The sequence below is a fragment of the Cupressus sempervirens genome, chromosome 5 (assembly GCF_028749045.1).
Source record: "Cupressus sempervirens isolate cs-2001-9-10 chromosome 5, ASM2874904v1, whole genome shotgun sequence".
Lineage (NCBI taxonomy): Eukaryota > Viridiplantae > Streptophyta > Pinopsida > Cupressales > Cupressaceae > Cupressus > Cupressus sempervirens.
In genome coordinates this window covers 421,845,238-421,862,857 of record NC_143122.1, presented here as the reverse complement: position 1 = coordinate 421,862,857, position 17,620 = coordinate 421,845,238, and the positions used below count along the sequence as shown (strand labels likewise).

General features: G+C 35.2%; 1 protein-coding gene across 3 annotated transcripts in view; it reads left to right on the top strand.

Annotated features, from left to right (window-relative positions):
- Positions 1 to 1,344: 1,344 nt before the first annotated feature.
- NSI (nuclear shuttle interacting) overlaps positions 1,345 to 17,620 on the top strand; it is a 166,523-nt gene continuing 150,247 nt past the window's right edge. The window contains exon 1 of one of the 3 annotated variants that reach the window (XM_089830969.1): positions 1,345 to 1,663. In XM_089830969.1, coding sequence (XP_089687095.1) covers positions 1,608 to 1,663 — 56 coding nt within the window. In that variant the 5' untranslated portion in view covers positions 1,345 to 1,607. Of the gene's footprint in view, positions 1,664 to 2,559; positions 2,695 to 17,620 lie in introns of those variants that run through there. The other 2 variants (XM_089830970.1, XM_089830971.1) reach the window with 2 other exon arrangements.

Sequence of the window (17,620 nt, the reverse complement as noted above, 5' to 3'; positions counted from 1 at the left end):
AATAAAGCATTGAAGAATCAAATAAATTTTTTTTTTTCAAGTCCACAATCACATTTAAATTTGAAATCAAAATGTGATTTTAGTTCATTATTCTACCGAAATCACAACTTCTCGATCAACAATTATAATTTAGGCGGTCTATATCATTTTGTTCAGTGGGCTAACTCTATGGAATAGTTGAGGGAAGTTTTAGGAATTGCTACATGACCGCTACTCAATCAAAGTCTCATTCATGTGACGCTTCAACAATTCATCCTTCACATAATTGGATTAGTCAAGATCCATGACAAACTAAAAGCAACAAGTTACATTTTTTGAATAAAATTACATATCAATCAATAGGTTTTGAGGATTCAAGCAAAGATGCATAGAGGAGAAGCTGCAGATGTCCATGTTGAACAATTTTCTACTATGCATATTTCTTTATTGCAACTTAAGGTTAGGGGAAATTTTATTTATTAATGATTTCATCAATATACATTCGAGATGCATGGTTCTATTATGTTAGACGAAAAGGAGAGAAATTTTGGATTTCTTTGAAGCTTTTATTTATGTGTTTACATGGTTTAATCACAATATTGACTTGATTTCAAAATCTATGCCCAAGTCCAATATTTGTGGATTCATTAGGATTGATGGTTATCAATTGGCCTGTAAGATCCATTAAAACATGAGTTACATGGGAATTTCGCTTCATATCACTGCAACCAAATCAAATTTTTTTTTAAAAATGTTAATTTCAACTCAAATTTTGATTTTAGTTCTGTAGAACCAAACAAATAGAAAGACCTTCCCCAATCAAATTCCAGGCGAATCAAATGGCTGTTGAACAACATATCTAAAATAACAAATTCCAACAACTAAACATGCCTTGAAGGAGAACGAGGTTGTGAACTTTCAAACGACTAGAAATAGATGTACAGATGCATTATCTTAAAATATGATTTCAACGTGACCTGGTTTGATGATCAAAATGACACAAAGATGATTCTTTTACACACTAACCTTAATAAACAATTCTAACTATTTAATACATATACTGGTAATCTTTAAACTTTCAAATTACTAGTAAATATATGTTGTTCTAAAACCTATTTTAAATTTGATATATTTTGATAATTACAATATTACAAAGATGATTCTTTTTAATACAAACTTTAAGTACACAAATTAAAATTATCAATTATAAAAAGTAAAAAAATATTAAAATTGATAAAAAAGAAACAAGATCACAACTCTTAACCAGAATAATAAAAATATTTGAAATGAAAATTTAGATATAAAACCAATGAGTGCACTTAAAAGATTAAAAGCATGTTAAAATCATATGGGAAAGGGAAGTTTTGGAAAGGCTGCACTTTTCCCCTCTATGCTAACTACTGAATGTCATTTCCAATACCTCAAAGATTCTGCCTATTTCGCAAATCTACCACAGGACAGATTTTAAGGATCTTCATGAATGGTGTACAATAAAGCTACTCCTTTCTAGAAGACCAAGAATAATATTTTGCTCATGCACTTGAACTTGGATAAGGCGAGTTGAACGTTTTTCTGAACGTTCAAGAGAGGTGAGGTGGAAGAGTGAAATGCGCAGATTTTGAGGAAAAATGATGCTGAATTCCTCTAACTTATTGGGGTTGCACCGGAATTCTGTGCCGCTCTTGTAAGTCCTTAAATAGTTTCAACCATCAAGTTCATCATTCTCACCCTGAAAAAGCCCTATTATCATCAAAGTTAAAATGTCGAAACTATGTTTGATTTGAGCGGATGAATGTTATATGTGTTAGAGATTTCAACCTTCCCCAGCGCATTAAAGCAAATCAAATTCCAAGACAAACTTGTAGAGAAGTTTGAGAAATCGAGACTCAAAATTCTGGAGAATGTTAAAGTGAAATTGGGAAAACAAGATTCTGAAAAAAGAGCACTGTTATATTTTTTAACTAAGATTCTTATTATCTTATAAAACTATTTACCCAATTTTTCATCGATTCTTGTTTTCTTCGCCTTAAATGTTATTCTTAATAGACTGTTTATGATTTGAATTCAAGATATCCTATTTTTATGCTAGGATGCTTTTTTAACGAACTGCACGCTACATTGTGGTTGGGGTGTTTATCATTCTCCCAATATCTCCTCTTTTAACGAACTGCACGCTACACTGTGGTTTGGGGTGTTTATCATTCTCCCAATATCTCCTCAAACCGCGTTCTAATTTATTTATAATACCATGCTATTTTCCATGGACCAGATAATACTAAAATATAGAACTTCCATTAGCATGTTGAGCTGCTTTGCCACTGGGCTACTCATGTTTTGTGTTCCAATGTTTAGATTGTTCTTCGACATTACGATTTACGAATGAATGTGCCTTTATGGTGAACCTTTTTGAAGAATATGCTAGTCCTTTATTCTTTCGTACGTAACGAGTATGTGGACTTTGGATGTAGCGGCTATCCAGCCACGAAAACAGTTTTTTCTATATGGCTTTTCCTAAAGTTTTGGGAAAAAAACTAAGTCTTTCCCCTCGTACGCTAAACGTTTTTCGTGCCTGCATAGTGTTTGCTGACTTTGGAAGCCTATTTATTTACCTTGCACCTGAATTAAGCCATGTCGTTATTTACAACACACAGTTAATTTTGGCAGAACTGAAATGGCAAAAAATGCAATAGGTTGCATACAGCCTTTTTCGGTTTGGTAACGTTGTTAACTTATTATGCCTTTCCTCCGTTCTTTCTTTTGTTAGATGGCATTTATTCAAACGTTTTACAGTAGAATCATGAAGTCGGGGATTTTTATATGCTGGCTAATTTAGTCTTTATAAAATTCTAGACCCTACGTGTTAGTACATTTGTTGTTTTCATTAAATTTGATAATATTTAGCTCAATGGGTTGTGGTTCAGTTGTGAACTGGAGAAATGGCCATGCTTTTTGAAATTTAGAGCTGGAGAGTTTCAAGGATAAAGCAATAATTTGTGCTTATTAGCTGAACTTATTAGAGAGCATTCTGGACACACCTTTCAATATGACAGGGAATTGAGTACAGATGTTTGTAAATGTGGTTTGAGTGGATCTACATTGTTCTGTACATCTGAAATTCTGTATGGACTATGTCTTTATTAGCTTCCCTATTTCTGGTTTGTCTGAGAAATTCTTTAATGGAGATGCACTCTGGTGGATATTGACTAGTGATCCCAAAGAAATCGCCACAGCTCCATAAATGGTGAATGCCTGAAAGTTTCACCTTTGTGTGCCCGTAGGAGGGTTTTCCCTACTTAATATGACACATGGTTGAAGCTTGTCTGAACATACTTTTTTGGGACAATGAGGCCACAGTAATACTGATCTTGCTAGAGAAGGCTGGCCGTGAGTCCTCTGCCGAACTTTGATACAACAAATATTAGATACTCCTTTGGGTGCAAAGATAACTCATTCCTTTATTTTCTGGTAATTGGCAAATAGACATTCTTTTAAATACTATGTTCCCTGGTGCATTAAATAATACGTTGGGTTTTAGTGTTCCAAGAAAAATTACGATTTGATACATAGAAATTGATATTGACATTCAGATAAACATAAGTAAGTTGGGAAATATTAGAGGTTAACATAAACTGACTGATATAACTGAGATACTAGCTATGGCGTATAATTGAAAAGTATAATATCAAATGAATGAATGAATGTAAGATTTTAATAAAGTCCACAAGGCTCAAGCTGTCTTTGGGACCTGCAAACTGCCACTCACCCTTGGAGAGGGTGCAAAGAATCCTAAACAAGCTGTAAACCATTTATTTAGATTTTCTGTCTGACGGTGGATTTTAATCATCACGTTTGCGGTTATGCCTAATTGCTTTTTTTCAAAAAGGTAATATAAGCTGCTTGCCTCTAAAATACCCACCTAACCAGATCTGAGGTTGTTGTATGCCGGGCATTTCATGACAAAATGATCCGGTCTCAATCATCTCCATGTTGCAGAATAGTCATGTCCTTTTTCCCACTCATCTTTTGATATCAGCCATCTGCCCATTTCACACTCAAATGATGGGAGCTAGTTCTAAGTTGGGTTATTAGCATTTTTGCTTTCCATTTAATATTTGCCTCTATATAATATGCTTTTTCCTTGTGATCCGCTGTGGGATTAAAATCTTTGGCATAGTATATTCTTTTCTGTCCAAACTCCTAAATAGTACAGTATAGCATATCTTTGACATAGTATATTTGGTGTTGACCAAATGATACTCCTAAATTTTTCCGGTACAAACTTCTTTATTTCTTTATTGCAAACTGGACACTCTTGAATGTCAATGTCCCATTTTTTCATCCATTTGTCCTTTTGCTTCATCCACATGCCCTTTCTGCTATCTAGTCTTTCCTCCATAACTAACTTGAGCCAGTGGTGATTTTCTATATGTTGAGTTTTCTTAAGGTAACTTAATGGCCGGATCATTGCGTATGTTAAAGAATAAGGATCAGATATAATACCTTTTGAATTTTGTGTATGTATTTACTCTATGATTCACTTACTAAATTCTTCTAAGTCTTCTATTGTGCACATATATTTGTATATACTTCCTCACAGTTATGGTGTAACTAGGCGCTGAATTATTCCTTCAATAAATCTGGTTTATGACTGTAGATATACTGCAGATGTAATAATATTATTGTGACTAGATGTATTTTCCATCTGCAGATATGTTGATAGACATATTGCCATGATGTGTCACATCCTGTGTAGGGACATTCCCCTATGTAGCTTTAGACCACGTAGGGCCATGTTCATACATGGACATGCCTTGTCACTTTAAAACAGATACACTGATTCATATATTATGGAGGGTCACAATAATTAGCCAAGAGATCTAAGATTAATCACCACCCTTTAAACATTAACAGAGTTACAATTGTTTACCGTACTGGGGTAAAGAAATTAATGCACACAGACAATAGATAGGAACAGCAGAACTCCTTATATTATTCGCATATGCCAAAGACATTACATTATGCTTCTGATATGATGATTACAGTGATCCCGAAGGGGGTATATATACATCTCGAGGAACCTTCCCAAAGGTGTTTGTCGGCTACATACAAACATGTCAGCCACATAATAAGAACCTTCTTGATACCGACGTAGAACCTTCCCGATACCGACGACATACATCCCGATACACACCCTATCGGCCGATACTGACGACATACATCTTGATACCGATGATATAGATCCTAATACTAATGACATACATCTTGATACTGACGGTATACATCCTAATACTGACGGCATACATCCCAATATTGCCGACATACATCCTGATACTGATGATATACATCTTGATACTAATGGCATACATCCTGATATCGATGACATACATCCTGATACCATATTTACTGATGACAACAATGGGGTATGTAATACCCATTCTCATCTATCTCTTCGGGTATTTTATTTGAGGCTTAATATGAGATTGTAATCGGCAGTCTTGGTAATAATGAGATCAATTTAGTAATAATCAGTTTGACTAATAATTGTTAAGCATTATAATCAGCTATTAATATTTACATATACATACATACATATAGACACACACACACACATATATACATACATACATACATACATACATACATACATATGTGTGTGTGTGTGTATGTATGTATGTACAGATATATGTGTGTGTACTAAAATTGAATAATAATTATTAGTCAATGATTAAGTTGTTAATCATAGTTTGATCTTTGATCAATTAGTCCAACCGAGGCTACAACATTAACAACGTAAGCTTCTAATGGGGAGGTGTCCGCTTCTGCCAGTAAGATCTCACAAGGTACTGCTCTTTTTATTTCGAGGCTGCCACTGATGAAATATTGCTCAATTCTTTCTACTTGCCTCCATTTTTGATTTTACGTGCTGCTGCCCCAAATCTCACACCCATAGAGGATCATTAGTATAACTAATAGTGCAAACAACATTTTCTTGATCTTCCAATCCCATAGCTCCACATTCCTATTCTTTTTTTTTTTGTAAAGAGTACAATGCTTTCCACCCCTTATGAATTCCTTTTGCTCTCCACGTTTCCCAGCTAAGTTTATCTTTAAAATCAATCCCTAAATATTTGTACTCATTCACAATCTCTAAAGGATTTCCTTCAAAAAGGAACGTGTTCTGTGTCTTCCTGTTTCTTTTCAAAGAGAAGATCATCACCTTAATTTTATTGGTGTTCACTTGCATTCACACTTCATGACAAAAGGTTTCCAAGGCCTTCAATTATTTTCTTAGTCCATTGGTTGTTTTGGCTATTAAAATGAGATCTTCAACATTTAGAAGTTGTTTTATCACATAGTTAGCTAATTGAACTCCCTCTCCATTGGTCTTGTTTAGCCATTCTTCTAGCTTATCAATATGAAGTCGAAACAAAGGAGAGAGCGGACATCCTTGTTTGACCCCAATGTCGCTGCCAAGACATTTTGACATCCCATCTGTAGTTTTCCTTTTAGCTTTCACCTTCCCATGAAGTCTATCAATTGGATGTTGTTTTTTCTGTTCTCATTTAACCATGGGCATTGATTTGCCCTCCCAGCCATGGACAATACCTGATTGTCTCCCTTGAGCATTGTTATTCCTCAAAATAGATTGTGTGTATTATCCATTGTATTTCAAGAGAGGAAGATTAATCTTCCTTAATACCTTTTGCAATGCCCCTTCACCAAGGGACACCACCCTTTCAGGTCACTCAATTATTATATATATTTTTCCCTATAATAATTTTTAATTTTATTGATATTCCTCGAATTTATATAGTAATTTTTTAAACCAAGCCCACAAAGCACATAAACTGTTGAACCAAAAAATTCATTGTAGTATGGGTGAAATTACTGGATTGCTCGCTGTTTCAATTTTTTGCATTTTATTTCAAAAATACTAGTGCTAGATCATGAAGACAATAATAAGGTGGGACCTATGGCTGCGTTGTGAGAATTTGAGCATCTATGTGTAATTCTCCTTCAAAAAACATGATCTAAAAGCAGTACCATCCATCTCCCATCCACCAAAGTTATGAAATTGAGTAGCCCTTTATGGCCAAAAAAGTGTAACCTTGAAGATAGTGGAAATTGGTTATCTCGAACCAGACTCGCACAATTGCATGTCTGAACTATTGCAAAGGAACCATGGAGGAAACCAAAAAGATGCTTATAAACAAACAAACTTTTTGGAAGTTACCTTCAATTAAGAAACCAAAAATCCAAAGTTCTGAAAATGCCTTGTTGTAGGGAGCCAACATGCAAATTTCCCACAACAAGAAACATGTTGACTGCTGTCTACTAGACACTAGAGCATCATAACATTTTAGCCTGAGAAGACAAAAACCTCAATCATCATTTTACAACCAAATCCACACACCATCGCCATTGAAGGGTTTTATGGAAGCATTCTTGCTTCATCTTAGGGCTCTTGGGATGAAGATCTCAATCCTTGTCTGAAGCATGGTGTTCACCCTGGCTTCAATCCATCGGTCATCCCCCTGGTTGGTCGCCACACGAGCTTTCTTGTGTTCTTCTAGCTTGGCTTCACCCTCTTTTGCCCATCTAACCCTAGCCTTTATTTGTTCAATTTCCAGGTCTATAATATGTTGCATAGCCAGCCATTTTAGGGAAAACCATCCTTTCCTAGCATGCCTAAACTGTTTGTGCCTCTGCTTTACACAAATCTCCAAACAAACGGGGTAATTTTGGTGCTTGGGATTTCGTCTATGCCAATTTCTTTTTCACCCAAATGAATTCCCCAGGTAGGACCTGAGGTAGCAAGAATTTCCTCCAATCCACCTAGGGCTCACTTTGGAACAATTGGTGCATCATAAACCACACAATGTTCTTTGACTCTCCCTCTTGCAATGCCCATGCTAGGATCATGGAGTAAACATTCGTGTTAGTGTAGTAGAGGTTCTCAAGTAGAAAAAAAATCTCGCCCGAGAGCAATTCAATCACATCTATGAGTCTAGGATGAACAAATTGAAACATGTTATCCAATTCCATTGACTCCATGAAATGGATTTTGTTGTTTCACACATTGCAGAGTGAAGGAAGACTCTATTTCTTCACCTAGTAATTGGCCTCAATAGTATTGAAAAAAGCCTTCTATTTATTGACTCAAAAGGAGTTTTTAAAAGCTGCAACAAGGGTGGCAAGTTGTGTCTCTATAAATGCTCGTCACATCCATCTTTAATTTTTTGAATGTGGAACACTTAACACTAAACCTTATTGCATGTTCATTTAATGAGGCCAACGATGTGTCCTATTGTGGGAGCCGACCAAGGAGTTTGATAGAGTTACATCATTCCATTGTACATTTCTGAAGTCTTCAATTACTATTTCATACATGTTGAGATTCAATGCCCAATTTTACATTCTATTTGTTTTAGTGCTACCTCCTCTTTTAATGTGTACGATTTTTAAATCCTTCTGAGTGGTCAATTCTTGATTAATGTTGAGGATGTAGTTTTGTAGATGCCATGCTTCCATGTTACGTTTGATGACAACACTAATAATAAGTGAGTCACCGTTCACATGTAACTTGGTAACCCCCAGTTTTTTAGAAGCTCCAATTGCCAGCAAAACTACTTTTGCTTTTGCAACATTATTAGTACCATCTCAATTACTATATTAATAATATATAATAATAATTATTATATAATATAATTATATTATCACATTATAAAATAATATATTATCTCACAAAATAAATATAATCATTAGATAATATAATTACATTATTACATAATAAAATAATTATATTATCTTACAATAATATAATAATTATATTATCACTCACAATAATTTTATCAATATTATTATATCACAATAATTGTATTATCGCAACCTTTATGTTATCTATGTTGGCCTAAACGAATCTGACCATAGCTACGATAATATTAATACTCCTTTTAGCTAAGGAAGAATCCTTCTTGATATATGAGTTATGAAGAAATATCCACCATGGTTACTCCTAGTGGGTGGGTCCATCATGGCTACTCCCATGAATGGAAATGTAAATGAATACAAGTGCTTATCACAAAATTACTCAACGTGGTGTTCACCATGGTTGCTTCTAGAGGGTGAATAAACACAAGTGTTAAGTCATGGGGTCTCTCACATGACATCCACCGTAGCTAGTCTGCAAAATCTCACTCGGATATTTTCCCAATACTCTTCTCACAATAAATCTTCAGAATGCAATAAACTTTCAGATTTAAACAACAAATGTTCATGTTGAAAAATTCTGAAACTTCAGTTTTATTATGATTTTCAACGATACAAAATTATAATGAGCAAAGCTCATATAAACTCTTTAGAATACGTTATTGTATTCTATATCAGCAATACAATAACCAGCTATCGAAAATTCCAATCTTAAACACTGTTTTACAGTCAGATTGGAAAACTAAGAAAGAACTTGTAAGCACATGTAAGACACTTGGTGTGACATTGCCGCAACCAATGGGGTTGCGTTCATTGTCTATCGACATGAGGGTTTCTGTCCTCGGTTGGATGAAAGTCGAAGTTTTCCAAAACTCTCCTAGAGAGACTGAAATTTGAATCGTAAACCAAAAGCATCCCCAAATTGAATAAGACTTCCTCTTTTAATGTTCAATATTAAATCTTCAGATTTGTATTCTGTCGTTCGTCTTATCTCCCCTTTGTCACCTTTTCCCCTTTTTTGATTAAAAGAGACTTATTAAATATTTTTAACTCCAAAGTCAGTTTTAATTATTTTATAAGTTGGACTTGTAATTTTCTAATGTCCTCGAAAAGGGACATTACAGTTCTCTCTCCTTGAGATTGCTTGTCCTTAAAAAAGCAGTACTAGTATCCCATATAAATTTGTAGGTAGCTCTATATCCCAATCTGAAAACACATCTTGCCACACTGCAAAGCAAAGTGTCCAGTTGCAACTCATCCATCAACCACATCCTTGGATCCCATGTCAATTTGTAAGTACTGCAGCATTTGTAGGTTGTGCCACTTTGATCATAACTGCATCAAATCTCAAACTGTGTAGTACTACAACAAAATCTTCAAAATGCCACGTATACATCTGGACAACACCTGGATCCAAAACTATCCTATTAACACGATCTTGGGAGGAGTAATACATGTCTAACAACCTATCATCCTGGATCAACCAACTGAATAAATGGATCATCCAACTAAAAGTACGAAATTGCATGAAGTTCGACTAATAAGTCCACCACGTATCGCAGTCATAAATCGGACCAGCAACACCAAAGATGATGCTACTGTCACTGTGCTTCTGTATTGGAAGGGTAACCATCTCATAAGGTGTGTATCTCAAGATGAGGAATCTCCATGAATCAACGTACAGCTTGCTAACCTCAAAAGGCTGAACCATATCTGACAAAATAATAGTAGACTGAATGTAACAACCATTGATAGCTGGAGCCTGATATATTAAAAAAGAGGTCTGTAACTTTGAGTGCTGCTGGAAAATCGATAGATGGAAATGTTTATTAGTTGAGGATTGCTATTGGATATTGTTTGTTGTCTTGGATCAATAAGATTTGGCAATGGCATCGAAGGATATGTCACATCAATTTTGACAACTTGGTAGAGATAAGATCAATACATGCCATGAGAGGTTTGCTGAAGCTTAAAAGGCCTATTAAAAATGTTTGCAAAAAAAGGAGAGGGGCAAGGGTGACTTTCAAGGTTAAGGATCAATTTTCTAAAAAATTGTTGGAATTGGTGCACAAAGATCTATGTGGTTTAATCGGAATAAGGAGAATGGGTACTTTGTGATCTTAATTGATGATTATTGTAGAATGACATGGGTTGCATTCTTATAAAAATATTGGGAGCTTTAGAAAAGTATATTTGAGGCTATGGTTGAAAACGAGATGGATAGGAGAATCAAAAGTTTAAGATGTGACAGAGGAGGGGAATTTACTCCTTAAGAATATAACATTTTTTGTGAGAATCATGGAAATGGGAGAAATTCATTGTCTCCTAGAACACTGCAGTAAAATAGTGTAGATGAAAGAATGAACAAGACAATTCAGGAAGCTTCTAGAACAATTATATAGGAAGCAAATCTATTGAAATTTTACTGGAAAGAGGGAATAAGACTGCAGTGTACACATTTAACATAGTTCAAATTAGAAGAAACCTCAAAAAGAAATCCTATGAGCTATGGTATGGAAGAACCCCTTAATGTAAAGTATTTCCCAAGTATTTGGAAGTTTATGTTATATTATAAGAGATGGAGAAAGTTTGATGCCAAAGTTAATGAAGGCATATTTCTTGGCTACTCTACTAAAAGCAAGACCTACTTATGTTACAATAAAAGATTGAGAAGGATAGTTGAAAGCACAAACACAAAGGTGGAGGAAGACATTCAAAAAATAAAATTATAGAAGTTGGATATGAATTAGATGAGTCAACCGTGTTGGGATCTTTTCACACCATCTCCCCAATGCAAATGGGGATCCCCTTTTTTTGCTCGTATTTGTTAGGTTTTGATCATTGAGGTGACAATAGCTTAAGAGGATTAAGGAATGGTCAAGAGATCAAGTTGTCAAGTTGCAAGTGCAGATTGGAGTGTCAAGGTTAAGGTTTCATTGGGACAAGTTGTAGTGGTTTGAGGTAAAATTCCTAAGTGCACTAATATTTCAGCTGGTCAAATAGTGTTATGTCTCCACTTTAGCAGTCAACCAAGTGTGTGTTCATTAGCCTAGTTCTACATGGTCCCGAGGGCTAACAAAGGGTTTAAAGGGATCTTAGAGTGTTTTGGCCTAGTCATCTCCAGTTTGGGCCAAAACGGAGTTTGATTTACTCAGTTTCAGGCATACTTACTATTTTTAGTAAGTCAGCAGGACACAGGGGAGGCTAGTTTTGGTGATTGAATTTGATACTCCGTGGTGAGAGCTTTTCGACGAGCTATCACTCATGCTATTTGGAGTCCAATAACTAATATATTTTTATGCCTGAAGTATTATTAAAGTAACAATTAATTTAATTGTAAAATATTAAAGTGTTATTTTAATATTAAATTTTATGGGGATGTGTGCAAATCAAAAGGGGTGCCTAAGGGAGACATAAGTGATTATTTTAATATGTTTTATATTGCACATCTCTTATCCCACATTGCTTATGTGAGTGGAATGGACCCTTGCAGAAAGAATAAAAGGGAGCGTCAATGGCTTCATACGGCAGGTGGAATATGAAAAGAAAATTGATGTGTGAGTTGCAGATCTGTTTTTGGCATTAGAGGATATTTATCCTCTCTTGTGACATTCTAGACATCATTCCCTTGGGGTTTGGTCTTTGGAATTCATTGCTATCAGTTTCATTAACAGGCAGATTGGGTGCATTTCCAGCTACAGGTGGATTGGGTGTTTGCTCATATCATTCTCGCATTTTGTTCGATGCTTATGCCATTGTGAAGGGGTGATTTAAAGAGGATCTTGGACTGATTGAAAGCAGATTTTACAATAGCAGCACCATAGTGCGGCACTATTCATATTACTGTAGCAACAAGATGGGAAGTCATTATTGGGAAATTATGTTATAATGCTAGAGTAATTAGTGAGTTGAAAAGTCTGCTATGTATTTGATTTTATTAGTTGAAAATTAATATTATTTCAGTTGTAGTTCAATCTTTAGTTTGCATACTATTATAAATTCCTTCTTGTTCATGTCATGTGGTTTTAAATCTATGCAAAGACATAAAAACAAACAAACTTTTACTTCTGGAGCCATAAAAGGGTTTAAACATTTAACAGAGAAATTAAGAGTTGGATGTGAATTATTTGACTAAATTCCTATCAGCAGTTGGTTCAGTTTTTGGGCAATTCTAGAGTGTCCATTACAAATAGTCCAAAATACATTATAATGACATTTATGCACAAGGGATTTAAAATCCCTATAAAAATTGATTTCCATACTTAACATATATAATATTATAAAATCCTCATGAAAGCCAATTGTTTTATAAAAATGCACTGTCTTGATAGAAATAGAATATCCACTTGGATATCATGAAAGTCCCTATGAAGGTTGTTTTTTCTACTCATGAGGAGAGATTTTGCAACAAAAAGACTTTTTCAATAAAAAACCTAAGTGTTGGCACAATTTGTCCCTATGAGGGTTGCTTTCCCCCTCCTGGATATCAAGGACAAGGACAAAAGGTAAGAGTTGCTATGCAGATCGATTTTCCATGGAATTCTTAGCATTTCTGAGCTGAAAAGTTAGGAAACTCCTTACTCCACTTGTTCTAATGCATATATGAAATCTCTCTAGTCCCTATGAAGGTCCTTTTTCCCCCTTGAAGCCATTTTGGTTGAGTAAAAAATGCTAAAGGTGAAGAGCACATGATTATACTTGGGGGGGGGGGGGGGGGCGGTGCCAATTAGTAGAATAACAACTTTTGCAATTTAAAACTTATATCAACACAATAGCTTCAAATACTGAAATAAACAATTATGCACATGAACACAATGTCACAATATTTATGTTGAAACCAAATGTGGGAGAAAGCCACTACAAATAAATGCTTTTTATATAAACTTGTTCTTTTGCAATGATTTGTAGGCACCAACCCACTAGAGGCTACAGTGTCTGTTTATGCACCGACTCACTGGAAGCTCCAACTCCCACACTTTGCAGACACTGACTGACCTACTAGAAGCACCAACCCTCACTGCTTTCTTCATGAATGCCGACCCAATACACACAAACTATTTTTCCACCTTTGCATGTTGCTATCTTCAACCCATGATGGATACTTTCTTAGCACAACTTCTTGTCTTCAAATCGATATTTATATCTGTTTTAAGTCCACTTTCATATCTGCAAATACCCTTTTTTTAATTGTCTTTAATAGAGCAGCATTAATTCTCATTTTATTTTTGCAAATATATATGTTATATAATATCTTTATATAAACTTCCTTCAAATTACTTCAACATAAATCATTAATGTCATTTATATTCTTGTACTTTGACTAATATATTGCTTCTTCCTACTCAAATTAATATATATCAGATCAAAGATCTGCATACATATTTTAATAATCTACACTTTCTTTCTTTACCCTTAGATAGTTCTCTTTTTCTCTGCTCCACCAATCTGCTCTACATACTCTCACTGCTCACTTCAATCTTCAAATGAACTCTGTATTTATATATCTTCTATTTCTTAAGAATCATGTCTTTTAAATATAAAAACATGTCTCTTTTTTAGAACATAGTTTATTATTTTTCTTTAATAATCGCATGATTAAATTCATCCTTGTATTCAAATGATTATTTAATTTATTTAATTATTCAAAACTGTTGATCATTACCCTGATGCATTTGCTACTCTGCATTCGTATGATACCCTTAAAACTGATAGTCATACTTATTAATTCCTGATGCCATCAAGAGTCTTCTTTTGTATTTGCCAACACTATCCGGCATTTTCTGTCGAGCCCTCTCTGATATGGAGTCTTCTCCGCTTCACTGCTTAACTCTTCTCTCTTGTCTTGTCACATACAAAACGGTATCGACATCCTTCATGACTTTCTTAAAACTTCTAACGCTGGCATAATTGTTTGCTTGTCGCTGCAAATATTCTAGTTCGCACTTTCCGAGTAAGACAGACTGAAACTTTTTTAGGGGGGTGTAGCAGGAATCTCTATTGCTACTGTATGTAATAGCCATTCAATAAAGAAATCCCAACAGCACCTCTTCAATCACATTGCTTAATAGAAGAGGTGGTTCATCTTGCTGATGGAACAATTCTTTTTCGTTTCTCTGAAGTTGGTTGGCATGGAAGTCGAACCTTAGATGTCTGTCATCAAGGGTTCTGAACAAACTATACTTGCATGGAGTTGATCTTCTCCTATATAGGGTGACATGAAGAAGAAGCTTGTGTACTTCCATATCACCTTTCATGTTGCCAACTGATTTGCTGTGCTTTAGTTTTTATTGATATGATCATATGCATAGGTTATCACTGCTGTTTGAATAATGGACAGGTTCTTCATTTTTGTTTTAATGAATCAATGTCTTTCTATATAATGATCTTGTCTTCATATGTATTCAACAGTCTTGTTTCAATCACTCCTTGCTATCAATGCTCAGTATTGCTCCTTGCTTCAGTATGCTGACTCAGTTGTTTTTTGATTGCCAACTATATTTTCTATTAAGTTCGAACATCATTGTCATGTAGTTCGATACTTTCCAGTGTAACATGGGGACGTGCCCCCCCCTCTTCCCCCCGCCCCCCAAAAGAAAAAAAAAAAACTGGGCCATCTCGGAGTCGGGGACATCCTTGGGACAGGGGACAATGTCTCAGCGTTTCAGGTGGCACCACTTAGAGCGCCACATCCGCTGGAGATGGCGAGATGTCTTTGTGTGTGGGCGGGGATGCGACAAAGTCTCCTTTATTGTGGGGGGACGTGACGGAGTCTCCTTTATTGCGGAGGGACGCGATTCTCCTTTATTGTGGGTGCAGGGTGACTTGTAGTTTTTGTTTGCATTATAATATTATATACTTATTTTGATATCATGATTCATGACACATGATACTTTTTGTAATCATCTTTATGCCATTACTCATGAGTTAGGACCCATATGATCATTGATTACTTTTATATAGTAGAATCTAGATACTCATACTATTGATTTGAAGACTGATATATAGACTAATATTTGCTGATGTTCGATGTCAATGTGCATTGTTTGTTTGTCATTTGATCATGAATCATGATGTTCGAATTCAAAACTTCAATGCAATGTTCAATTTTAATTTTTTATTGTTTAAGTTTACTGTTTTTTACATCTTTATATGATTATATCAAGTTGTATAATTGTATTACATATTTTCATAACTAGCGTTTTAAGTACCATATGTATAGTATATACATCCCTGTTTCCCCCACGCCCCACTGCCATCCCCCCATCGTCCCCAAATCAAGGCTGCTCTGTCCCCTCGTCCTGCCATCCCCCCCGTCTCTTAGGGCGATGTAACTATGATACTTTCTTAAGGGGTTTGGATACCATTGATATTTAATTAAGTTGTGTGTATAAATCTGTATTATGTCTCTTTCTTTAGTACACAGATTCTTAATTCCTTTTCTCGATTGCAATAAACTGTCATAATGCTGCTCCATTTGCATCTTGTCTATCAGATTTTTATATTAATTTAATCATTGACTTCAATATATACTTCATATATATGCATCTCCTTCATGCCTTTGACTTTTGACATCAATGACACTTTCTCTATCAAAAGGTTGGGGACCATGGTTGTCCTTTTGGGGTTCAATTTTCATTTCCCCTTTTGGGGATCATATGTAGTAACTTGGCGAATAAAACAAACAAAAGACTGTTCCCATAAAGTTCGATTTCTCCTTGATGACATGAAATGAAATTTAATGAAATAAAAGTGAAATTAATTGAAAGATCTTATAAACAAATTTCAAGCTGGTTTTTTTTATCCCCACACGGGCTTGTGTGGGTGAGAATTAAATTCGAAACTCCTTTAAAAATGCCTACTACAGCAAAAAAGGAATGCAAAGTGAGTGGTGGGCTGACTTCAAAGTCAATGGTGGTCAAGGAAAAAAAACAAGGAGTTGATAAACCAATCATCCAAGAGGAATGAGGACTGAAATTCGAACCCAAGAAGAAGGACATCAAGCTTGGTCAAGAAAACCAGGTTGCAAGTGAGTTGTAAATAGAAAATCAGAACTCTTTTTTCCAAGTCAATAACAAGCTTTCAGGGGGTAGGTGGATAGAGGACACAGGTGTATTTAGACTAAAATCTGAAACTTACCCTCTACAGGCTGATTTTTGCAAAATTCATTAAAATTTCTATATCCATCAAATCAGCCTAGTTGGTTGCAGGCTGTTTGCAAGCTAGAATTTAAGGTTCCAAGATCCAGTTTAAGCAATTAATGGTCCGGGAATGCAGTCGTTTTCAAACTTAGTATGAAATTTACTAAGAAGCTTGATTTTCGTCAAAATATCATCAAAAATTCTAAATGTCTCCAATCAAATCAGGGATCATTGCTGAGAGCTAGGGAGTTATTCTTGCACAAAATCACTGGGTTCTGAGAATAAAATCATCAAGGAAAAGGTGTGTTCACAGTCTGTCCTCAGAAAATCATAATTTTGGCTTATGGCAAAAAGTTGCATTTTCATGTTGTACCTTTATGGCGTTGTCAAGAAATTTAGTTAATGATAAGGCTGCATTTGTCATGAAATCTGTGTTAATTTCGAAGTTTTTTGACCAAGTTGCAGGGTTTTCGTCATAAAATTAGAGTTTGTACAATAAGTAATGAGGTCTGATCTGTGCATTCGGAGTTTGAACTGAGTCAATTTGGTCATAATTTGAAGTCATAACAATCTGATTAAACCTAGATGCAGACCTAGTCTTCACTGTTCAGACTTAGTCCTCAGACTTAGTTCTGAGACTTACCCCTCAGAAAAGTTTAAACTTCATGGCGTCAAGATTTTGTCATTTTTTAAGGTTTGGGGCATTAAAGGGTCAATTTTGTGCTCATCATTGCAACTGTCCACAGATATAGTCCTTAATACTTTGGTTCTAAGTTTCGTGTGTGATTTTTTCT